General features: G+C 34.8%; 1 protein-coding gene and 1 long non-coding RNA gene across 3 annotated transcripts; both read right to left on the bottom strand.

Annotated features, from left to right (window-relative positions):
* Positions 1–4,185: 4,185 nt before the first annotated feature.
* On the bottom strand, positions 4,186–19,709 carry LOC130052431 (uncharacterized). Of its 2 annotated transcripts, none has more exons than XM_056157396.1 (5): positions 19,569–19,709; positions 12,901–12,983; positions 12,168–12,354; positions 11,977–11,992; positions 4,186–4,257 (listed from the first exon to the last, which is right to left on the bottom strand). In XM_056157396.1, the coding sequence occupies exons 2-5, from the start codon at positions 12,973–12,975 to the stop codon at positions 4,254–4,256; spliced, it is 282 nt and encodes a 93-aa protein (XP_056013371.1). In that variant the 5' UTR covers positions 12,976–12,983; positions 19,569–19,709; the 3' UTR covers positions 4,186–4,253. The 2 variants fall into 2 exon arrangements, with proteins under 2 accessions (XP_056013371.1, XP_056013370.1); XM_056157395.1 differs by lacking the exon at positions 4,186–4,257 and adding an exon at positions 11,290–11,661 and having other exon boundaries at positions 11,977–11,991.
* A 239-nt stretch (positions 19,710–19,948) lies between these two features.
* LOC125682266 (uncharacterized) lies at positions 19,949–20,705 on the bottom strand. The gene is made up of 2 exons (XR_007372501.2): positions 20,573–20,705; positions 19,949–20,138 (listed from the first exon to the last, which is right to left on the bottom strand). It is a non-coding gene; the product is annotated as an uncharacterized LOC125682266 (long non-coding RNA).
* Positions 20,706–27,445: the final 6,740 nt, after the last annotated feature.

Genomic DNA, 27,445 nt, shown 5'->3' with positions numbered 1-27,445 from the left:
GTCGGCAATCTACTGGAAATTTATAAAGCGCAGATTTAACTTATGTCTAACGTATGTTAAACTTATCTGCAACTGATATCGGAGGTTAAATCAATGTGTTTGGGTGTGTGAACGTATTCAATGTTTGTCTAACGACCTTACTTTTCTGGAAATGAAAATGTAAGGAACATGTTCATTAATTGCAGACCAAATATTCATCAGAGTTCATTTATTTATACTTAACCAAGACATAAAAATATACAATATTTCTGCTCTAACCACGTCCACTTCTGTAATGTCTGTTGTATTCATAACAGATAGCTAACCACTATTTGACATCTAAATTCAGATACACTGTACTAAACATATATGTATCGTGAAAATCCACAATAAATGAATTAAGAAATAGTAAATATTATGTTCAATACACCCAATTATTAGACTTTAGAAATTCCGAAAAGTATCTTTGCAATAAATTCGAGACAATATATATGCCTAAGCATACATCAATTTCATTTAGATAGACAGGCTTTGCAAAAAGGAAAAGGTGAAGATAACGAACAGTGATCAATCTCATAACTCTTATAGAGAAGATAAAATCAAGATGGGGTCAGGATTAAGTTTCCCCTGTTGACCGGTCACACTCGCCATAAGCCTTATAATAATTATCTTGATCACATAAACGGAGCAACCTGCATCCCAATTAATGATGTACAACAGAAAATAACAAGACACCCCGATTTTCCGTAAAATTAACTGCCATGCTACACTCAATTCAGATGAAAATGATGAAGAAATTCACAGCAGAAATGTACAAGCAGCATTGAACAGAGTATATAATGACAGAAATATGGAAATTCAATACTGACATTGTAAAACAACTGTTATAAAACAGAATGGCTATACGGAACGATGTCGAAGAAAAGTATAACGACAATAGAATTTGCAAAATGTTGATTGTAAATCAGATTGTTGAAACCTCTGTAACATCAGCTTCTTTGTCAGTAGCCATCTTCGATTTAAAAACTGATTATATGCAACCTTTTGTGTATCGAGCCAGTTGAGAAAAATAAACACCATATGCAGGTGATAATACAATATTGCTAAATAAATATTGGAAGTTGATGATGGAGAAGCTGAAGTCATCCCGTTTTTTATAAGGTTGAGTTGTTAGATTGCCGTTAACATCTATGTTCAATGATATAACTAAGAATCAAGCAGATGTGGAAGACTCTGTGGTGTCTTTTATTTCGAGTTCACTAGGATATATCGAATCGACATATGAATGGAAACGATTATTGCTACATGTAATAGATAAAATGTCGTCAATATATCTAAATGTTGAATTGTAGGCCATCTATAAGCATTTGAATAAACTCTGCCTCATAAGAATACAAAAACAGGTCACCTAACAAAAGCGTACCATTCGTGCCCATGGGAATTCCAACAGACTGTTGAAGGACCTGATCACCAAAGGCTACTAAGACGTTGTCAACGAGGAACTCCAGCATATTGTTTTAAAAATTCAACTTCGGAGAATTGGAGCGTAGAATCAGAGTTGTGTTCAACAAAGTAATTTTTTGAATGACTGACCACTAAATATAAATATTTCCTTTTTCCATTTTTGTTGAAGAAGCAACTGTCTATAATGTCAAAAAGTCTAGTCTTTAATTTATCGTAAAGAAAGCAAACAATCATGATTGTATGTTGAAAAGTGATACGTTTTGATGCTCTTTATTTGAGAAAAGCAGTGTAATTCAAAATTCACTGCAAGTTCTTTAAAATGTTTTAGAATCCACATTTGATTTACATCACTTCTGGTGTATGCTATAGCACAATACGTTTGAACTTTCTCCTTCACATCTGTTTGTGAGAGTTATCTTCACCTTTTCATTTTGGTGTAAACATATCTATTTAAAAAATTAGCAGCATAATACTAAACCGCTAAAATACGCCAATAAATAGAACATTCTATGCATTTTATCAACTTAGATTTTGACTGATAATCACTGCATAGAAGAAAAAATAATAGCTAATTCTAAAAGAACGCGGTTTTGGCCAAAATCGGTCCTGTCAAGAAAATTCATCAAAAAGCAAAATATCGTATTTCAGATGGTGCCATAAAATGTGGTTGTTATCATTATTTATCTTTAATAGTAGCTGTAATATATTCAACGGAAAATGCTATGTTCAACTGATGACGTCGCCCACTTGATGTTAATTTTGACGTATACATTTACGAGGGTTCTCCGGAAAAGTCGCATGCCAAGCGTCATTTTTAGATGTCCGACATTGTAGGAAAATAAAACTTGTACCATACATAGAGGTAGCAATTGTTTAATAAATTTGTGTAAAATTATTGCTTTGGAACTAATTTGAATAGGTGTGAATTGGGTATCAAAACAATAAAAGCAAATTAAGAGAGGCCGCAAACCAGCAAAAATTGCACTTCTACACGTTTTCGTGGAAAGCGTTAATGGTGCAGAAATATGATTTTAGGAATGGGAAAATAATGAAGTATTTATATAATCAATAGTTTCCATCTATTTCTTTCTCCAAATTTCTTTGTTGTGGCGGAATTTTAAAAAAACTCGTACGACGTATATCCTTGTTAGTGTGGCATGTTTCAGAAAAGAGTTGGCTCACGTTCATATCACTGAATTTTATATGAGGTCCATTTATCAGAAATGTAATTTTACAAATGGAACACAACGTAATTCCTTCGGAAAGTATCTCGAGCACTTGTATTTAATTGGCATAAGCCATATTCCGAAAACCTCGAGAATATAAACACCATACATTTTGATTTTAAGGCTAATTAAGCGCTTTATACTTACATGTAAATAAGCACTTTTTAAAAGTAAAATTGATTCATAATTTAAACTAGAAATACATGTACATATAATAGAAACGGTATATATTCACGAAACCATAATTTTTAAATATATTTATAGGAATATAATACATGACAATCTCCATCCTTACACATTAGCATTTACAAGATTGTCACTTGTTTTCTTCTGTTGGGATCCGGGTTAGAATAGGTCCTCAGTACCCTTTGCTTGTCGTAAGAGGCGATTAAATGGGGCATGCAGTCCCTGGGATGGGACCGCAAAAATTTAGGCCCAGTGTCATAGTGGGTGTAGCACGATAAAAATCCCTCCCTGCTCAAGTGCAGACCAAATATTCAAAAGAGTTCATTTATTTATCTTGATCAAGTAAACAGAGTAATCCGTAGTCAAGATTAGTTTATCATGAACGGCCTAACAATCTTTATTTTGAAGAGATAGAATCAGCATAATGATGTGATAGAACAAAAAACATAGATGTTAGATGTTAACGGCAAACTGATGACCCAACTTTATGACAGACGGTGATTTTAGCTTCTCTGGATCCATCATCAACTTCGTATATCATGTAGTAATATTTCATTATCACTTGCCTTTGTTGTTTTGTCTCTAAATGATTCGACAGGGAAGTAGATATTCTGCATATGATCAGTTTTTAAATCGAGACAGCCTACTGAAAAATATTTTAATGTTAAAGGGTTTTCAACAGCGTCGCTTAAAGTCAGGATTTCTCAAATTCTATAGGCGTTATAGTGATAAAATTTGCCAATACGCGTTGGGTCAAATGCTGTCTGACGTATTTCATACCGGTTATTAGGTCGATGTTTACATACTGATTTTACTAAGGATTGCACCGAATATCTACTCAAGGTAAAAGTTTTGTGGCGGATTTGACCGGTCAACAAGGGATACTCCGGCTAAGCAGCTGATCCCACTTCTGACGTGCCCAGGACTCCGTGCTTGCCTTGTTCTTGATTTTGTAATTTTATGAGATTTGTGAGATTGATCACTGTTTATTATCTTCACATTTGACAATTTGCCTTCATTGTTTATAATCCCGAAAATAATAACCAAGACGTGTTTTAATTGAATTCAAAGTATACATATAAAAATGATTTTTTTAAAATTTAAGTACAGGTGTGCATGGGGTGTTACAATGTTTTTTTCTGATACGTTTGACAATCTTCCACACGCCATCCAGCTGACTCTGTCTATCTTCCACACGCCATCCAGCTGACTCTGGCACCGAACATCGTTGAGTCCGCCCAGGTCTTCAGTACTACCTGAAATCCAGCATTGGTGACGTTTTTCACTTACAGACCATAGGTTACAGTAGGCTTTTCTTGAAATGCTGTTTTAAAGGTAACCGTTTGAATTAATGGCCAACTTGGAGCATGGTTTGCGTGTTTTCCCAGTTGTCCTGTTTCACCTATTAGTTTATTTGAACGAAGATTAATCATTGATTCTAACATTAAGTTAGATTAAATTGGGAATTCTTTTAGTAGAAATCATGCTATGTTTTAGAGTTTAGATACAGATATCAGAAAATCCCACCTTTCCTTTTCTTTAATTTTGTCTCCTAGAATTTGTGAATGATTAATCTCGATTATGCAGTCCTTGGGAAAATCTTATTATGATAAAATATGATGAAAGAAAAACATTATTTCCATAGAACATCATTTCATCATTTTCGTCAACTAAGAAAATCATTTCTGAAGTGGATTGTAATCAAAACTTACACGAAGACATGAAATGAAATACCAAAATACTTATATCTGAACTTTTTGTCTAAAACAAAATATAAAAGCAATAAATATGACTAATGATTGAGAAATGCAGGGATTAAATACATGTCATTAAAGAGTGTATGTGAATGAATACCATGTATACACCTTTGTAAAAGACACACACACACACACACACACACACACACACACATATATATATATATATATATATATATATATATATATATATATATTCTCTGAATGATTTTCACATACCTGTTGACATCTGGGTTTCTAGCGCCGAAATAGCTGATTTCATCTCTTTAATAGTGTTCTCCATTTCTACTCGTTTCGATTTTTCTGTGAACAATTGCTCCACAATGTTCCATGTTAAACAGCTTTCGCTGCAGCTACACGTGCCTCGAACGTATGACGCGTCATTTTGTCCTTCAGTTGTCGGGGTCTATAATTAATCAGAAAAAGAAGGGTAACGAATTCATTAAAACAAAGACCAAGATAACGTACAGTGATCAATATCATAACTCATAAAAGGAATTCAGAATATAGAGTAAGGCAAACACGGACTCCTGGATATACCAAGGGTGGAATCAGGTGCCTAGGAGAAATAAGAATCCCCTGTAGATAGATGCCACCTGCCTTGAACCCTATATCTTGGTCAGATAAACGGAGTTATCCGTAGTCAAAATCAGTGTTCCAAAAACGGCCTAACAATCGGTATGAAACAAGTCGTACAGCATTTGATTGAACGATAAGTTTTATTGGCAAAGTAGATCATTATAAAGACCATAAAATTGACAAAATACTTACTTTAAACGAGATTGTTAAAACCTCATCACCATCAACGTGTTGTAAGTAGTCAATGGACACATGTTACGACGAAAAACAGATCACATTTGGTCATCCGAGTTACGCAGACAATTTAAAAGTTACCGATATCCTATCTCACTGACTGCAAAATCAACTTTAAATCTCAACTGATAACATTAAAAATGACTCGTACCACTCCAGAACTTTGTCCAGAAACAGATGATGCAGCAGCAACTGCCAAGAGCAGGATGTACATCTTAATGTTCATTCTCGGATCTACAATTGTGTGAATGCAATTGGATGTATAGACAACGTGCTGAGAATCGAACACAGCTTCAAACACTTTATTCATTTTATAACTACCTTTAACACATTACTCGTATTATAACAACCTTTAGCACTTTTATTGATTTTATAACTACCTTTAACACTTTATTCATTTTAAAACTACCTTTACCACTTTATTCATTTTATAACTACCTTTAACACGAGAAATGATGCATGATAAATCCAAGCATTTGATTGCAGCGAACGTAAGTTTTTTATTTTATTTTATGGCATTTAAATTCAAACGATATTTTGATAAGGAATATACATGTACACGTATTTTAAGATAGAAAAATATAAACGTAAGGAATTATAGAATCCTGATGTCATACAATTAAAAGTAGATGAAGTAGAAAAGTTTGAAAAGAATATTTATTGTAAATTGTGGGCAACCTGGATGTTTTGGTATCACCATTGTACCATCGTCATTGAGTCATTTTACCATATTTTCATCATCAGAGGATATGATACGATATATCTCACATTAGCATCAGGATCCCCAAAAACGATTGAAAATTGACGCGCGCACTTACATGAAAGTTGGAAATGAGGAACAGAGGTCAATAAGCAATACAAAATACAAAGCTGGACAAACACGAACTCCGGGATATGCCAGAGGTGGGATCAGTATCCTAGGGGGAGTAAGCATCCCCTGTCGACCGGTCACATCTGCCTTGAGTAAAGTAAACGGAGTAACCCATAGTCAAATCAGTTTGCCAAGAACAACGTAACAAATGGTATGTCAAAAAAAAGAAGAATGCATTATAATGCATTTGCAAACTGTTATGGCTTAATAGATTGTTTCTTTAACATATTCTTTTGATCAAATCAAAAGGATTTGGTACAAGTTTTAACACTTTACAAGTCTCTTTCCTAACACTTATAATGGCAATGCGTTGCATTATTTTTCTGTGGTATGTAATTAAAATTCAGATTGACACATCAAAATATTTTAGTCCATTTTTTTTTATATTCATGGTTGCATTTGTGCCTCCTTTGTAACAATTGTCATATACATGTCATGTTGATAATGCTATTGTTGGGGTTTTTCGGTGATCATTCTATGTTAGGTTTACTTAAGACATTTTACTCCGCTGATCTGAATACATTAATGTCATAGTTAAAAGTCTTAGCATAGATTAGGTCTTCTGAAAACGAAAAGAAGTTAAAATTCAGCATTTATAGAAATGCACTATCTAATAATGTATATCAACTTTATTAGACTACTACCTATATATATTCTAACGTTTATAGTGAGTGTCCATTATGGTAGTAATATGTTGAAAAAATGGCACCGTTCTACTTTTATGCAATAAGGAATGACCCCTAATAGGATTATCATCCTGAGATTCAATGTACATGTGTCTAGAAACAGGTTAGAGAGAGATATCTGGCAAATGAAATACCATGCTTAAAATTCATCACGATTTAGTTCCTGGAAATCTTAGACACTCTTTACTTCAACAGGTTTTAAATAGAATCAAATTACAATTCCCTTAATTTTCTATTCCTTATAGTAACTGTTGGATTGATCACGGTTCGTTATCATCACAATTTCATGTAACAAGGAGGATTGCACTCTTCCTAAATGTTGACGTAAGATTTTGGTCTTGATTTGGATTTGTCGAAAGAAAGCAAAGTTCAAATCTTTCTTTTAGTTTCAGCTTATGAACAGTGATCAATCTCATAACTCCTATAAACAATACGAAATAGAAAGTTCGGCACACACTGATCCCTGAACACACCAGATGTGGCACCAGGTGTCTAGGAGGAGTAAGCATCCCCTGTCGACCGGTCACACCAACCGTGTGCCTTCTATGTTTTTGTAAACAAATTGTCTGCAAACCTACCGAGGGCACAAAAGCCAAATTAAATTGAAAAGACACGGCTGGTACGTGTGAGGGCAGTCAGTTCTAGCGCGGAGGGAACGAATGGAATGAAGAACGTTCGATTGAAAAAAGATTGGACTCGGTAGCTCGGTGGTGGATCATTCGTTTCATAACCGTTAAGCCGTGAGTTCGTGTTCCATAACCGCGTCAAATCTAAGATATAAACATATGTAGTAGTTATTGCGCCTTCACCAAATGTTCGGTATCTATAAAAGATAAAGATAACGAATAATGATCAATCTCGTAACTCCTATAAGGAATACAAAATTAGGACTTCAGCATACAGGCACCACTGGATATACCAGAGGTGGGATCAGATGCCAGGGGAGAGCAAGCATCTCCTTGTCGACCAGTCACATCGGCCTTCAGCCCTATATATATATCGATAAGGAAAACAAGATAATTTGCATCAAAATCGGTGTAAAGAACGACCTAAATATTGTTATGAAACACGTCAGACAGCATTTGACAAAACACGAAATTAAATGTAGATATCTAACTTTTCGTCTGTACAAAATATTAATTGAGACACTGGTACTACTAATTTAACTACTTTCTTAATTCAAATAACTTATTTTTAAACGTGTATAATTATAATGTGATTAAGAAACAATCTTGCTTGGTTTGCATTGTAAATTGATAGAATTTTTAAAACACACATTAATCTGAAATTTTCCGTAAGCGTTTATTTATCATATTTAAGTACAGCTTAATTTTGTTTCTCAAAAAATACAGAAAAATCACAATGTTGTTATCAATGAATGTGACAAAAGTATAGTCCTGTAACACACGACAAACATATTGGGTTCAATGGAAAATACACAAGTAATACCGGTATTCTAATATAAAAAGAAATCCAATAAACGAAGTTGTGGTAAAAATTAGCATATCTTATGTCGTACGGTGTCATTTTCCAAATTTCAAGCCATTTACGTCAATTTTAGCAGTTTCCGGACCATATGCAATTCAATAATCATAAACAGGAGAGATGGATAGAGACGTTTGATGTTACGGCGCACTGGAGAGAAATTCAGTATTGCGTAGATTTAGGAATGACGCTTCTAGGTATTTTTACGACAACGGAAAAAGTATCGAAACAACACTAAATCTTTAGTACATAATAGACATAGACGATTTTGAAGAGAAAACTTTAGTACTGAGTCTCATGGTAGAACAAAATATACCGACAAACGGCTACTGGCAGCATTAAAAGACTCTAACACTACAGCCTGTCGAAATACCGAGACTGTCTGTTTAATTAGATGTGATCAGATTACCGTCCATACAATACTCCCGCAAAACATCAGATCATCACGTTTGTATGCAAGATGTCTCTTGCCTGAAAGTTCGAGTGCGTGCATCAGTAAATTATCCAACTTTTCTTGGCATATCGCAAAATATACTTTTGACGTCATCATCGGTGCGCAGAAAGGCGACTCCACAAATAACATGAAGCGCCATTTCAGTCTTTTTGAGCATATATATGTATTTGAAATTTGCCATGTATATTGAATAATATTGTATTAAAGAGTAATAAAAATAACATAACGAAGTGTCGATTATTTTTAGATTTACATCACTTGTCCACAATTTTGCGGGATAACCCTCATATAAATAAAATACATCCATATTGGTGTGTTCTGCCCATAAAGAATTTGAGTATCAAGCTATTTACTGAGTTACCTTTAGTCCAGTTCATGGAAATACATTTTCATTAGAAATTGTAAATATTAGCAGAGGTACCTAAATTCAGCAATTAGTTTTGTATGCCATTCTGCAAACACATGTCACGCGCCTTACCTTCTATTGCAATAATTATAGCAATGTAACTGTCGCTTCCCACGTTCCACTCCGCACTGCTGGCTTAGGCGCTTTTAGAAGTATTTTATAATGTATTTTGCACGTGTTATTGACGCAACTGATTTTAAGTGGACTAAAACCCTTCAGTAAGTATTATGTTGATAATTCATCAATTAGGACCGATAGTGAAAGATTTTTTAAGAATATTCTGGTAAAAGGTTTTCGAGAATCAAGAGATTTGGTGTCAAGCGAAGAGAGGGACCAAATTGAGTAGTTTCACACTCAGTAGTTTCACACGAGTATTTAAACTCTTGGAGGGTTTCTGTTTAACTTATCATAAACCTTTTGTATTTTTTATCCTTTAATTAAAATCATCAAAAATTATCTTGATTGGTGCAACTCTATAATGTCAGGTTTTGATAGATAGTACCTGCAAGGGAATTTTTAACTGCATTCAACAGTCAGGTGATAGTCTACGGTGAGTAGTTTTCAAGCATAATTATGAATTTTCTACACATTCAAAAAATCTGAATTGATGTTTCAAGACCATGTGTCATGTCTGTATCTTAAGTGAGATTTCGCGAGAAGTAACGATATTAGTATAAATCCTCAAATCCGTTGTTTGGCTGCTGTCATGATAGGTTGTGTACCGCGGGTTGTCCGTGATAATTTATTGCTGGCAAGTACGTGTAGCTCTGTAGATGTGAACACCGTTACTTGGAATTGGTTAAGCCTATAGGATTGCATATTTTCATGCATTAATATTTCATTTGGTGGTGACCGTGATAACTGATATTTGTAGCAATGGAATAGATTAAACTCTATAGGATTGCTCGATTTTTTCGCGGCAGTGACCGATGTTACTTTTGAATATTTCGCGTTGAGGCAATGGAATATGTTTAAGCCTATATGATTGCTCAGTGATATATCCATATTAGCAAACATTTTATCCGGCAGTTGCCGTAATCATTTAAAAAGTTTGTGACAATATGTAATCGATATTGCACGTTGTTTTTAAAAAGAAGGCAGTGGTTTAATACAATGAAAGGTGAAGATAATGAACAGTCATCAATCTCATAAGTTAAGTCTACTTTCACTTACTTTATAGCAATGGAATAAGTTGAGCTCAGAGGATTGCACATTTTACGCATCAATTTCTTTCGGCAGTGACCTTCATTAGTGACAATGGAATAAATGAAAGTCTATAAGACTGCATGAGTTTCTTGCAGCTGTGGCCGACGTTAACTTTTAACATTCCACGTAGAGGTATCGGAATAAATTTCAGCATATTGGATTGCACATTGCTATGTGAAAGGCGACGATAACGAACAGTGATCAATCTCATAGCCCCTATAAGCAATACAAAATAGAGAGTTGGGCAAACACGGACCCCTGGATATATCAGAGGTGGTATCAGGTGCCTAGGAGAAGTAACAATCCCCTTTTCTACCAGCCACACCCGCCGTGAACCTTATATCTTGATCACGTAAACGGAGTTGTCCGTAGTCAAAATTAGTGTGCCAAGAACGGCCTAACAATAAATATAAAACACTTCAGACAGTATTTGACCCAATGATAGGTTGTATTGGCAAAGTAAATGGTTATAATTTAGAACTTATACTGATTTTACTTAAAATTGCACCGTATATCTGATCAAGGTATTGGGCTCGTGGCAGTTGTGACCGGTCAACAAGGGATACTCCGCCTAAGCATATGGTCCCTCTTCTGCCGTACCAAAACACCGTGCTTGCCTTGCTCTTGATTTTGTATTCTTATGAGATTTGTGACACTGATCACTTTATTATCTTCACATTTGACATTTTGCTTTCATTGTTTATAATCCTGAAAATAATAACCTAGACGTGTTTAATTGAATTCAAAGTATACATATGAAAAGAACATAACGTACTTTTATTTTAGTACATGTGTACATGACATGTTACAATGCTTTTTTCTGATACGTTTATCAATCTTCCACACGTCATACAACTGACTCTGTCTATCTCCCACACGCCATCCAGCTGACTCTGGCACCGAACATCGTTGAGTCCGCCCAGGTCTTCAGTACTACCTGAAATCCAGCATTGGTGACGTTTTTCACTTCCGTGACAACACGGACATTTGCTGTGTAGGTGGCATCGAGTAAATACAGACCATAGGTTACAGTAGGCTTTTCTTGAAATGCTATTTTAAAGGTAACCGTTTGAATTAATGGCCAACTTGGAGCATGGTTTGCGTGTTTTCCCAGTTGTCCTGCTTCACCTATTAGTTTATTTGAACGAAGAATAATCATTGATTCTAACAATAGGTTAGATGAAATTGAGAATTCTTTTAGTAGAAATCATACTATGTTTTAAACTTGAGATACAGATAACGCTTCCCTTTCTTTAATTTTGTTTCTTAGAATTTGTGTACGATTGATCTTGATTATGTATTCCTTGAGAAAATCTTATTATGATAAAATACGATGAAAAATAAACATCATTTCATCATTTTCTTCAACTAAACAATAATTTCTGAAGTGGATTGTAATCAAAACTTATACGAAGACAGGAAATGAAATACCAAAATACTTACATCTGAACTTTTTTTTCTAAAACAAAATATAAAAGCAATAAATATTACTAATGGTTTAGAAAGCCAGGGATTAAATACATGTCATTAAAGAGTTTATGTGAATGAATAAAAAAAATTATATATATATATATATATATATATATACATATACATATATATATATATATATTCTCTGAATGATATACACATACCTGTTGACATCTGGGTTTCTAGCGCCGAAATAGCTGATTTCATCTCTTTAATTGTGTTCTCCATTTCTACTCGTTTCGATTTTTCTGTGAACAATTGCTCCACAATGTTCCATGTTAAACAGCTTTCGCAACAGCTACACGTGCCTCGAACGCATGACGTGTCATTTTGTCCTTCAGTTGTCTGGGTCTATAATTAATTCGAAAAAGAAGGGTGATGAATTCATTAAAACAAAGACGAAGATAACGTACAGTGATCAATATCATAACTCGTATAAGGAATTCAGAATATAGAGTAAGGCAAACACGGACTCCTGGATATACCAGAGGTCGGATTAGGTACCTAAGAGAAATGGCAATCCCTTGTCCACAGGGGCCACCTGCCTTGAGTCCTATATCTTGATCAGGTAAACGGAGTTATCCGTAATCAAAATCAGTGTTCCAAAACGGCGTAACAATCGGTATGAAACAAGTCAGACAGCATTTGACCCAACGACAAGTTGTATTGGCAAAGTAAATCATTATAACGACCATAAAATTGACAAAATACTTACTTTAAACAATACTGTTGAAATCCCATCACCATCAACGTGTTCGTCAGTAGTCAATGGACACATGTGACGACCAAAAACATATCACATTTGGTCATCCGAGTTACACAGACAATTTAAAAGGTTACCGATATCCTACCTCACTGACTGCAAACTCTACTGATAACATTAAAACAGACTCGTACCATTCCAGGACTTTGTCCATAAACAGATGATGCTGCAGCAACTGCTAAGAGCAGTACGTAGATCGTAATGTTCATTCTCGGATCTACAATTATATGAATGAAATTGAATGTATGTAAAACTTATATGGTACCAATTTTGATGCAGCAGATGTACATTTCGAGAAATAATGTCTCTTCAGTGATGCTCAACCGAAATGTTTGAAATCCGAAATAACAATAAACTTGCTAGAGTTTTTTTTTTTTTTTTTTATCTTTTATTTAATTCAATATCAACAAATATATAAATAATTCATCAACATAATGCAATTTCATGCAATAAAGTTTACAATAGTTAGATTGGATTGTCAAGTCATACTATTCATAAATACACACACACAAACACTATTATTTATCACATGAAAGGCTACCCTTGTTTACCTGAAAGGCACACTACCACATACACAAAGAGTCAAATTGCCTCCAGGTAAACAAAATGTGAAGGAGCCGTCTCCCTCCACATCGGGCCTCTCATATACAAAATTCAAATCAAGAAGTATCAAAAGTTGTTCAAACTTTCTTAAATATATTTTTAATACATACATTTGAATACGATTTTTCTGCAATGTATTGATATGTATTTAAAGCCCGTTTCACAGAGATATATAAATTTTCACTGTTACAAGAGGTTTCAGTTAGTCTACATTTCATATTATATTTATAAATCTTCAGTGCAATGAAAGTTGCTAGAGTTATTATAGGAAAAAACCCAGAGTACCAAACAAGTGGAGTCAAATTCGTCTAAGGATAAAACCTATACATGAGGGAGATACTCCTTAATTTTGAAATGAATTTCTAAATTTTATCACAGCAATTAAATATACAGCCGTATTTCCAAGCTACTAACAAAAAAACTTAGCTACTTGGCTGTGGAGACCCTTGGAGACTAACAGTCCACCAGCAGAGGCCTCGACCCAGGGGTCATAATGTAAAACTTATACGGTACCAATTTTGATGCACCAGATGAGCATTTCGACAAATAATGTCTCTTCAGTGATGCTCAACCGAAATGTTTGAAATCCGAAATAACAATAAACTTGCTAGAGCTATTATAGGGGAAAACAGAGTGCCAAAAAAGTGGAGTCAAATTAGACAACGTGCTGAGAACTAAACACAACTTCAAACACTTTATTCATTTTATAACTACCTTTAAAACATTGTTCATATTATAACAACCTTTAGCACTTTTTCCTTTTATGTCTACCTTTAACACTTTATTCATTTTAAAACTACCTTTAACACTTGAAATGATTTATGTCTGACGTGTTTCATACCGATTGTTAAGCCGTTCTTGGCACACTGATTTTGACTGCGGATAACTCCGTTTACCTGATCAGGATATGGGGCTCACGGCGGGTGTGACCGGTCAACAGGGGATGCTTACTCCTCCTAGGCACCTGATCCCACCTCTGGTGTGTCCAGGGGTCCGTGTTTGCCCAACTATCTAATTTGTATTGCTTGTAGGAGTTATGAGATTTATCACTGTTCGTTATCTTCACCTTGCATGATAAATCCAAGCGAACATAAGTTTTTTTGTTTTTTTTATTTTATGGCCTTTAAATTCAAAATATATTTTGAAAAGGAATATACACGTATTTTAAGATAGAAAAATATAAACGTAAGAAATTATAGAATCGGGATGTTGTCATACAATTAAATGTACATGAAGTAGAAAAGTTTGAGAATAATATGTATTGTAAATTGTGGGCAACCTAGATGTTTTGGTATCGCCATTGTACCATCGTCATCAAGTCATTTTACCATATTTTCATCATCAGAAGCTATGATACAATATAGCGCACATTTGCAACAGGATCCCCAAAACGATTGAAAATTGACACGCACACTTACATGAAAATTGAAGATGACGAACAGAGATCAATAGGCAATACAAAATACAAAGTTGGACAAACACGGACACCTGGATATACCAGAGGTGGGATCAGTTGCCTAGGAGGAGTAAGCATCCCCTGTCGACCGGTCACATCTGCCGTGAGTGAAGTAAACTGAGTAATCCATAGTCAAAATCAACCTAACAAAATCAACCTAGCAAATGGTTTGTGAAAAAAGAGAACCATGTAGCATATTGCATTTGCAAACTGTTATGGCTTAAAAAGATTGTTTCTTTAACATATTCTTTTGATCAAATCAAAAGGATTTGGAACAAGATCTAGTAACTTACAAGTCCCTCTCCTAACACTTATAATTGTAATGCGTTGCAAAAATTTTCTGTGGTATGTAATTAAAATTCAGATTGACACATCAAAATATTTTAGTCCATTTTTTTTTATATTCACGGTTGCATTTGTGCCTCCTTTGTAACAATTGTCATATACATGTCATGTTGATAATGCTATTGTTGGGGTTTTTTCTGTGATCATTCTTTGCAAGGTGAAGATAACGAACATTGATCAATCTCATGTCAGGTTTATTTAAGACATTTTAGTCTGCTGATCTGAATACATTAATGTCATAGTTAAAAGTCTTCGCAAAGATTGGGTCTTCTAAAAAAAGAAGTTAAAATTCAGCATTTATAGAAATGCACCATCTAATAATGTATATCAATTTTATAAGACTACTACCTAAATATATTCTAAAGTTTATAGTGAGTGTCCATTATGGTAGTAATATGTTGAAAAAAAATGACACCGTTCTATTTTTATGCAATAAGGGATGACCCCTAATAGGATTATCATCCTGAGATTCAATGTACATGTGTCTAGAGACAGGTTAGAGAGGGATATCTGACAAATGAAATACCATGCTTAAAATTCATCACGATTTAGTTCCTGGAAATCTTAGACACTCTTTACTTCAACAAGTTTTGAATAGAATCAAATTACAATTCTCTTAATTTTGTATTCCTTATATTAATTGTTAGATTGATCACGGTTCGTTATCGTCACAATTTCATGTAACAGGGAGGATTGTACTCTTCCTAAATGTCGACGTAAGATTTTGGTCTTGATTTGGATTTGTCGAAAGAAAAAGTTCAAATTTTCCCCTTAGTTTCAGCTTATGAAAGGCGAAGATAACGAACGATGATCAAGCAGTTGTGTTAAGTAGGTTCATAGAAATATGTCAGGAAAAAATCATTAATAAACAGATCAATTTGTGACAAATTCTGTAAACACAACCCTTTTATACAAAAACAATATGTATATATCATTAAGTGCATATTGACCTCTTATACATTTTTCACCAGACCGACAGTTTCTACATCAACTCTGTATCACGTGATCAAATATCAAGATAAAAACGTATCGTGTATGCATAAATCGTTGAATTGGCACGATATCCAGATATCAATGCAAGTTGAAGTTAATATAACTTCAAAGCATATTGATTTCTTAATTTGAAAAGTGCTGAGAGCAAGTTTATTGTGACTTGTAACATGTCTAATTTTTGCATTGCATTGAATATGCAAGATGCAGCGATTTTTGCACATACGAAGATGAATCTAGCCTGAAAAACATATTTTCTGTTGAAGCCAGAACTTGCTCCCCTAACTTTCCTTTGGCACTGAAGATCACATGTCACATAAATCAAACATCTTTCACCTCGGGGTGTCGTGCCAATGATGAAATTTTTATGTACGGAAACCCTGTTTATGCAAATGAGTCCATTGTGAACGTAACTATACGTGTAGATTAGGGGCGATATCAAGATCACAATATAATATAGGTATTTCTTTAGCATGTATGCTATATAAAGAAGAAATTAAATCTTTTTCAATATCAAAGAGAATTGATATAACCCATTTGACAGAAACTTTTACGCGATTACAGTTTACCTTTTGACAGCGGTGGTAAATAACGAAACAATATTTTGACATTTCCAACCACAAAAGGACTGTAGATATGTACGTCATGACCTTCGTCATGACGTATTTTTCATTGTGACGTCGTACAATGTGCCAGTGCGGTAAAGTATATTTATGTACAGCACTGGTATTAAAACATTTATGGGGAAAGCCTTAACTCAACCGCGCAATCTCATAACTCCTATAATCAATACAAAATAGAGAGTTGGGCAAACACGAATCCCTGGATATACCAGAGGTGGGATCAGGTACGTAGGAGGAGTAAGCATCCCCTTTCGGCCGGTCCACCCGCCGTGCGTCCTCTCTGTTTTTTGTAAACAAATTGTCTGCAAACCTACCGAGGGCACAAATGCTGAATTAAATTGAAAAGACACGGCTGGTCCTTGTGAAAGCGATCAGTTCTAGCACGGACCGCCTTCTCTGTAAAATGAAGGGGACGAATGGGATGAAGAACTCTCGAATGAAAAAAGATTGGACTCCGTAGCTCGGTGGTAGATCGTTCGTTTTATAACCGTTAGGCCGTGAGTTCATGTGCCACTTGTGCCATGACCGCGTCAAATATAAGATATACATGTAAACATAGGTAGTAGTGATTGCCCCTTCACCAAATGGCCGGTATCTCTAAAAGATAAAGATAACGAATAATGATCAATCTCTAACTCCTATAAAGAATATAAAATTAAGACTTCAGCATACAAGCACCCCTGGATACACCAGAGGTGGGATCAGGTGCCTGGGAGGAGCAAAAATATCCTTGTCCACCAGTCACATCGGCTTTGGGCGCTATATATCGATAAGGAAAACGAAGTAATCCGCATCAAAATCGGTGTAAAGAACGACCTACATTTTGTTATGAAACACGTCAGACAGCATTTGACAAAACATGAAATTGAATTTAGATATTCTTTGTTAGCTGACCTGTTTTTATATTCATATGAAGCAGAATTTATTCAAAACCTTCTACGTGAGAAGAAAAAATCTCTCGCTGTGACCTTCAATTCGACTTTTAGATATATCGATGACGTTTTGTCTATTAACAATGAGAGCTTTCATTCATATGTCGATTTGATATATCCCTGTGAGCTCGAAATAAAGGACACCACAGAGTCGTCCACTTCTGCTTCATACTTAGATATTTTATTGAAAGTAGACATTAACGGCAAACTAACAACTCCACTGTATGACAAACGGGATGATTTCAGCTTCTCCATCGTCAACTTCCCACATTTATGTAGCAATATTCCATTATCACCTGCATATGGTGTTTATATATCTCAACTGATTCGATATGAAAGAGCTTGTTCTGGGTATGGTCAATTTTTGAATCGAGGTGGGCTACTGACAAACAAGTTGATGGTACAGGGATTTCAACAGTCTCGATTGAAGTCAGCATTTCGCAAATTCTATGGTCGTTATAACGATCTAGTTCGTCAATACAACCTCGCATTGGGTCAAATGCTGTCTGACGTGTTTCATACCGATTGTTAAGCCGTTCTTGGCACACTGATTTTGACTGCGGATAACTCCGTTTACCTGATCAGGATATGGGGCTCACGGCGGATGTGACCGGTCAACAGGGGATGCTTACTCCTCCTAGGCACCTGATCCCACCTCTGGTGTGTCCAGGGGTCCGTGTTTGCCCAACTATCTATTTTGTATTGCTTGTAGGAGTTATGGGATTGATCACTGTTCGTTATCTTCACCTTGCATATAAACTAATCTAACTTTTCGTCTGTGCAAAATATTAATTGAGACACTGGTATTACTAATCTAACTACTTTCTTAATTCAATGATCATATTTTTAAACAAGTATATAATGTGATTAAGAAACAATCTTCCTTCTTTTCCATTGTAAATTGATAGAATTTTTAAAACACACATTAATTTGAAATTTTCAGTAAGAGTTTATTTATCATATTTAAGTAGAACTTAATTTTGTTTCTCAAAAAATACACAAAAATCAGAATTTGGTATCGATGAATGGGCCCAGATGGATAGCGACGGTTGATGGTAAGGCGTACTGGAGAGAAATTCAGTATTGAGTAGATTTAGGAATGACGCTTCTAGATATGTTTACAACGACGGAAAAGTATCGGAATGTCACTAAATATTTAGTACACTATAGACATAGATGAATTTGAAGAGGAAATGTATGTACTGAGTCCCGTGGTAGGCAAAAAATATACCGACAAACGGCTACTGGCATCAATAAAAGACTCTTAACAATGCAGCCTGTCGAAACACTGAGACTGTCTGTTTGGTTAGATGTGGTCAGATTACCGTCTATACCACACTATCGCTAAACATCAGATTATCACGTGTGTCTGCGAGATGTCTCTTGCCTGAAATTTCGAGTGCGTGCATCAGTAAATTATCTCGATCATTCTGGGTTGACTCAACTTTTCTTGGCATATCGCAAAATATACTTTGACGTCATCATCGATGCACAGAAAGGCGACTCCACAAATAACATGAAGCGCCATTTCAGTCCTTCTTGGGCATATATATCTGAAATTGGCTATGTATATTGAACTAAAGAGTATTAAAAATAACAACGAAGTGTCGATTATTTTTAAATTTACATCACTTGTCCACGATTTTGCAGGATAACCCTCATATAAATAAAATACGTCCATATTGGTGTGTTCTGCCCATAAAGAATTTGAGTATAAAGCTATTTACTGAGTTACCTTTAGTCCAGTTCATGAAAATACATTTTCATTAGAAATTATAAATATTCAGCAGAGGCACTCAAATTCAGCAATTAGTTTTGTATGCCATTCTGCATACACATGCCATGCGCCTTACCTTCTATTGCAATATAGCAATGTAACTGTCGCGTCCCACGTTCCACTCCGCACTGCTGACTTAGGCGCTGTTAGGAGTATTTTATTACGTCTGCTGCATGTGTTGCTGACGTGACCGATTTTAACTGAACTGAAACCCTTAAGAAAGTATTCTGTTAAGGATTCGTCAACTAGGACCGATAGTGAGTGGTTTTTAAGTATATGTTGGGAAACATATCGCGAGTATCAAGCTATCTAATGTCGAGTGAAGCAAGGTACTGAATCGAGTGGCATACTTAGTAGTTTCACATGAGTACTTACACTCTTCTGTTTAACCTATCATATATTGTCACAAATTGACCGAGTTTTTGTCAAAATAAATATAAAAGAAATAACACACTGCACAACACTTTACACTATATGTATATTTTTTCTCCACTTTTACAGATTACAATTTTGTGTACTACAGTTCATTAAATAAAAAGTTGGTTTCTGTTTCCACATCATATGGTCTTCTCCCAAACTTTGGCGGGTAGAGGTATAACGTGCGAATGACAACATTCCCTGTATTTGGTCTACTTGTACTTTGGACCTATAATATAAATGTCACTTCAAGAATACATACTGTATAGTTACACAACAGTTTACTATGTAAGTAAACTTCATAATGTACATTTGATAAATCCACTATAACGTTAATACTGTGGTTTTATATTTTACCACTACTTTTGTATACATCACATATTTTGCTATACAACGTATATACACTGTACTACACATACAAAAAGTCAAGCATATGTAACTTTACTACTACTCTATGAGCATAATGTTCTACCCACATTTACTCATTACTTTGATATAATATACTCACTACTGGTACACTATGACGTGTGAAACAATATTACATGTACAATATGCAAACCTGAGATTACTTTTACTATAAAGTTGTAGGATAAGAGAAAATGGCAAAGCTGTTTGCAATGCATTACGGTATTTACTAAATATATTGAATAAAGATAAACTTACCTCAAAAGTGAAGTGAAGACAATCTGGTTTATATGAGAAATTAAAAAGTGAAGTTTTCAATATACAAAACACTGGGTGCCAACTATATCTCTGTGCACGCCTTGCCTGCTACGCCCAAACTAACTCGCAACTGGTATTTTAATTGAATATATACACAGGTATCTAAATTTAGACCTGGTGAACATCATTAACTTTACCTGTATGGAAGCAAGTTAGGAATAAAATTATATAATTTAGTTCTTGATTGATGCAATTTTATAATGACTGGTTTTGATAATTAGTACCTACAAGTGGAATTTACCTATATTCAACAGTCAGGTGATGGTCTACGGTGAGTAGTTTTCAGGCATCAAAATATCTTCATCGATTTTTCAAGACTATGTGTCATGTCTTTATGTTAAGTGAGATTTCGCGAGAAGTGACGAGATTAGTATAAATCCTCACATTGGTTGTTTGGCTGCTGTCACAATAGCTTGTGTATTTGATGGAGAAGCTGAAATCATTCCGTTTGTCATAAAATTGGGTTGTTAGTTTACCGTTAATATTCATTTTCAATAGAATATCTAAGTAGGAAGCAGATGTGGAGGACTCCGTGGTGTCTTTTATTTCGAGTTCACAGGGATATATTCAATCGCAATATGAACGAAAATGATGTTTGTTAATAGATAAAACGTCGTTGCTATATCTATATGTTGAGTTGAAAGCAAGAGATATTTTCTTCTCATGTAGAAGCTTTTGAATATCCTCTGCTTCATAAGAGTATAAAACAGGTCATCTAACAAAGGAACACATTTCGTGTTAATGAGAATTTCTAACGAATGTTAGAAGACATCATCGCTAAAGACTAGGAAGATATTGTCGATGAGGAACTCCGGCATACTTTATATCGATTTCAGGGTACTTGTGCATGGAATCAGAATGTTGTTTATGAAACCAATTTTTGGATAAATGATCACTGGATAGGAATGTTTTCTTTTCTTCATTTTGGTCGAAGAAGCAACGGTTTATGATGTCAAAATGTCTCGTCTTTAATTTATCTTGAAGAATGGTCGTGTAAAGTGTTGAAATGTCATACGCTTTGATGTTGTTGCTTGAGAAAAGATATTTAGAATGTTTAAGACAAGATCGAATCTTAGCAGGTCGTCCTAATCTTTCACAAGCACATGTCCTCTTGATCGCACTAAATACCCTTGTTGATGTGGCTTTTAGAAACTATCATAAAGATGCTGATTTTTATTCCGAAGCATTGCACGTTGGAAAACGTGGACGTCCTTTCGGCATGAGATGTAGGACAGGTAAACACTGTTGGGAATTTCATCAATTATTTAAAAATGTCTCTAAGACGGGCTTTCATTTCAACAGTAAAAATCTGCAAATAATCGAAAGAAAACAGTTTATCGTAAAACCACCAGGAAGAGCAAAATTCGATTCCATTTTATCACTCTGTTTCTATATTCATATGAAGCAGAATTTATTCAAAAATATCTACGTGAGAAGAAAAAATCTCTTGCTGTGGCATTCAATCCGACATTTAGATATATCGACGACGTTTTGTCTATTAACAATAATAACTTTCATTCATATGTCGATTCGAAATTTCCCTGTGAGCTCGAAATAAAAGACACCACAGAGTCGTCCACTTCTGCTTTATACTTAGATATTTTGCTAAAAGTAGACATTAACGGCAAACTGACCACTCAACTGTATGTCAAACGGGATGATTTCAGCGTCTCCATTGTCAACTTCCCATATTTATGTAGCGATATTCCATTATCACCTGCATATGGTGTATATATCTCTCAACTGATTCGATACGCAAGAACGTGTTCTGCGTATAGTCAGTTTTTAAATCGGGGCAAACTACTGACAAAGAAGTTGATGATACAGGGGTTTCAACAGTCTCCATTGAAGTCAGCATTTCGCAAATTCTATGGTCGTTATAACGATCTAGTTCGTCAATACAACCTGCCCTTGGGTCAAATGCTGTCTGACGTGTTTCATACCGATTGTTAGGCTGTTTTTGGCACACTGATTTCGACTACGGATAACTCCGTTTACCTGATCAGAATATAGGGCTCACGGCGGGTGTGACCGGTCGACAGGGGATGCTTACTCCTCCTAGGCACCTGATCCCACCCGTGGTGTGTCCAGGGGTCCGTGTTTGCCCAACTCTCTATTTTGTATTGCTGATAGAAGTTACGAGATTGATCACTGTTCGTTATCTTCGCCTTTCATGTATACCTCTGCCCCCTACCCGTAGTTTTTTTTTTAAAGAAATAATTTATTTGTCATGTTACACTTGAATGATCAAGTTTCTCTTTTTGAATAAAATACATTTTCATCAATATTGTTTATCGGAAAGGTCTGCATAATGCAAAGACCGACCTGTTTATAACTTGTATATTCTACGCAAATTCCAATGTGTTCTCTTTTTTTTATCACAATAGAGGGCTTTTTATCCGGGTATTTGAAATTGATATTCGTACAGAAGATGTGAAAATCGGTGGGGGCAATTGAAACATGACACAAGAAGTATATATATTGTTAGTCTCTCAAAAATGAATGCAGTTTTCTATAGGTTTAAAATTGAGGCAAATGCAACAATCAAATTAAAATGGGATGTTAGATCCGCTCGCATATCTATTGATCATTACTGTCATTATTTGTTTTATCTATTCCTTTATACATTTTTCAATCTTTTTCAGTCACAGTTTCATTGTTCGTTTTGTTTTGTATTTTCCCTTCTTATCCAAGGTGGTATGTTCTTATCAACTGATGATAATGTTCAGTCTGTGTTTAGGTGTGTTTTATGGAGGGATTGTGAAATTAACGTCACCTCATTTAGCTAAAAGATGTATTGCTTATTTCAGTAACTTACCTGATTCAAAATCATACTGTAAAAATGACATTTAAGGTGGATTTTGAAAGAGGAATGGGGAAGAGTCTTTTTGAGGTAATGGCAGAAGATTTAAGATTATTTCTTAGTAAAAAGATGAAGAAGGGAGGACTCGAGTTCATGATATAGCTTGCCAGTTCCTTGGCATTGTGAGGTCGAGTTCTTGGTTTTTTTTCCAAAACGTGAAACAGCAGGAACAATTGGTCCTTATATTGCACAGTTTCCGGCATTGTTTAAAGAAATCGGCAGGGTCAAACGGTGGGAAAATTCAAATCATTTGGAGAGGTGTAATCTAGCAAATATCATTCTCTGGAGAAAGTATTTTGATGCTATAAAACTAGAACAAGCAATGTCTCATGTGTCTGCCAAGCAGGCCGAGCCTAATTTTCTCAACAAGTTGGAGGAATTAAGTTTGCATATAAGTGGAATTTTAGTGCTAGGTGTATTTATATTGACTCCACTTTTTTGGCACGCTCTTTTTTGCTATGATAGATCTAAAACTTCATTGTTATTTCGGATTTCAAATATTTCGGTTGAGCATCACTGAAGAGACATCATTTGTCGAAATGCGCATCTGGTACATCAAAATTGGTACCGTATAAGTTTTACATTATATGTAGTTTTTGTTGTTTTGTAATTTTTCTCTGTTGATATTGTCCATACTATGTAATTCTTTTCGTTTTCCTCAAATAGGCACGGGTCGTTCCGAAAATTTGACAACATGGTTGTTGCTCATTTTGGTGCTTTATATATATATATATATATATATATATATATATATATATATATATATATAGAGAGAGAGAGAGAGAGAGAGAGAGAGAGAGAACGAATATATACGAATTATCTGATCTCCTGATTCTGTTGATTGCCCAGACCAACCAGACATGCGACCTTTTTTAATTCAATGTTTACTAAATAAGTGGAAATACCCTAAATAGAGAACATGTCACCCTGTCCTTGATTACTACCAATATTTGATGATAATTGGTTTAATAAATATAGATACCATGGTAGGGTTACCCAACCATGAAGTTTGGACTTGGGGTATTCCAATCGATTTGGAAATGGCAAACATATTTTGTTCGAGGTGAGAAACATGTACTAAGCATAGTACTGGTGTCAATATTATAAACACAAATAAGTATAGTTGAAAATGAGGATCTCATATCACTTATTCTAAAAGGTCCTAAATACAGAGAACCTAGGTCCTTCAGTTGGTGACAGAATTCCATTTCTATTATGAATTACATCGAAGATTATGCCAGACGATGGGTTAACTATGAAGAACTTGATACATTGTCAGGGTGGATTAAAAGTATAAGAGGAATATCAAAATCCCGCATCAGACATATTGAAACAAATATACCATCTATCATTCTGTGTTTACTAAACCAGAAGTGATATATCGACGATGTATTGTCCATTAACGATAATAATTTTCATTCGTATGTCGATTTCATATATCCCTGTGAACTCGAAATAACATACACTACAGAGTCGTCCACTTCTGCTTCCTACTTAGATATTTTATTGAACGTAGATATTAACGGCAAACTAACAACTCAACTTTATGACAACCGGGATGATTTCAGCTTTTCAGTCGTCAACGTCCCATATTTATATAGCACTATTTCGTCATCACCTGTATATGGTGTTTACATCTATCAACTGATTCGATACGCAAGAGCTTGTTCTGTGTATGGTCAGTTTTTAAATCGAAGCTGGCTACTGACAAACAAGTTGAGGATGCAGGGGTCTCAACAGTCTCGTTTAAAGTCAGCATTTCGGAAAATCTATGGTCGTTATAACGATCTAGTTTGTCAATATATCCTATCATTGGGTCAAATGCTGTCTGGCGTGTTATGTACATACCGATTGTTAGGGCGTTCTTGGTACATTGATTTTGACTAAGGAAAACCGTTTACCTGATCTAGATTTAGGGCTCACGGCGGGTGTGACCGTTCGACAGGGGATGATTACTCCTCCTAGGCACCTGACCCCACCTCTGGTATATCCAGGGGTCCGTGTTAGTCCAACTCTCTATTTTGCATTGCTTATAGGAGCTATGAGATTGATCACTGTTCTATATCTTCACCTTTCATGAACAGAACTGACAAATGTTTGTGAAAACGCGAAATATCATGATCGTAATGTAGTGCATATTTGCCGAACTAAAATTGTACTTAGTTTTCTGAGTAGAATATCAAAGCCAACGAGAAGCATTGATGTAAGCTGTGGAGCGTGTTTGTTATCAGTCAATAAATAACGTCGAAACAATTTAAACGTTTTCTAGTTTGCTGTGATGATTGACCATATAATCGTGTCTGTATTTCTTTTTGAAAAAACATAACAACGTGGTATAAATGTTAGACACCATGTGATGATTGATTATTTAAATTTACAATCTGGACAGTTTTTTTTATACTGACATGATGAATCTAAATTAGCTCAGAGCTGAATTTCGTTGTGATGTGCTATGGCTTAAAATAGCATATGTGACATCGATGATGAGTTCCCGGTGTAAAGCAGTGACTTGAAATTTATCACATTGTATCCCTTCTTAATCAGTTGTTAAATTCTCCTAGTAGATAAACATCAAATGAATAAATGAAAAATACCATCTTAGATTTTGTCTGTTATTTACGTCCCCCCTTTTTGAAAATTAATTTTGATTAGTCCTCAGCTATAAGTAGTATAAAAAGACATACATTTTTACCTTGTGAGTTTATTCTCTCGATATAAGATTAGAAACTCGTAATACTGATTTTTCAACATCAATATTAATATTATAGCTGAAAGAACCATGGCTTGCACTTCTTATGTGTTAGTATGAAAAAGATTTAATATAACCCTCAGTTCGTCATCATACACTGTAGGTCTAAGTTTGTGGTTGTCTCTTCCTGCTGGTGACGTCATGATTACGATATAACACGTCATGATTACGAGTTGATGTCTTTATAATGAGAAATTGAGATGACTTTCATTAATGTGTGAGAATGGAAGAACTGTTAAAGCTGAAGTAAAGACATCACAGTAGAACTACAAATTATTATTTATATATACCACACTAGAATTCTTTATCAGATAATTAACAATTTAAGCTGATTTGTTTTATTCTTTTAAATCTTGACCTTTAAAGGGGACGAAACCTAAAAGTGCTTGTCTCAGAAAGAAACAGGCAAGATCAGAAAAATATTCTAGAAGGGGGATGGAAACTTTCCAAAAATGATAATATTTTTGATGAACGGTCTAAAGTGAGTCAATCGTGAGACCAAAATATAGGTCAAGTTGATTCTATTTATAGTAACACAAACAAACTGCATTTCGGTCAATCCCTTCGTATCTCGTTATTTTGACAATTCGTCTCCTTTTTTTCTTACTTCGTATCTTGTTATTTTCCCTTTTCATCTCTATTTTACTACTTCGTATCTCGCTATTTTGACTTTTCATTTATTTTTTTACTACTTCGTATCTCGTTATTTTGACTTTTCATTTATTTTTTACTACTTCGTATCTCGTTATTTTGAATGTTCATCTCTTATTTTTACTATTTCGTATCTGTTTATTTTGACTTTTCATAACTTTTTTTTACTACTTCGTATCTCGTTATTTTGACTTTTCATTTATTTTTTACTACTTCGTATCTCGTTATTTTGAATGTTCATCTCTTATTTTTACTATTTCGTATCTGTTTATTTTGACTTTTCATAACTTTTGTTTTCTACTTCGTATTGCATTATTTTGACGGTTCATCTCTTTTGTACTACGTATCTCGTTGTTTTGACTTTTCATCTCCTTTTCACTATTTTGTATCGCATTATTTTAAAATTTCATCACTTGTTTTTTTTACTACTTCGTATCTAGTTATTTTGACTTTTCATCTCTTTTTTACTACTTTGTATCTCGTTTTTTGAATTTCCATCTCGTTATCATGACTTATTCTTTTGAATTTTCTTTTCATACTTGTAATGTGA

This window comes from Ostrea edulis, chromosome 2 (genome assembly GCF_947568905.1).
Source record: "Ostrea edulis chromosome 2, xbOstEdul1.1, whole genome shotgun sequence".
Taxonomy (NCBI): domain Eukaryota; kingdom Metazoa; phylum Mollusca; class Bivalvia; order Ostreida; family Ostreidae; genus Ostrea; species Ostrea edulis.
This window is presented reverse-complemented; position numbering and strand designations above follow the sequence as displayed.

What these genes read in the sequence shown, in the direction of transcription:
- LOC130052431 (XM_056157395.1), bottom strand. Translation starts at nt 12,975, where the DNA reads ATGAACATTACGATCTACGTACTGCTCTTAGCAGTTGCTGCAGCATCA. An exon ending in ATGGACAAAGTCCTGGAATG is followed by an intron (nt 12,355 to 12,900) that starts GTACGAGTCTGT and finishes AATTAATTATAG; the next exon opens with ACCCAGACAACTGAAGGACA.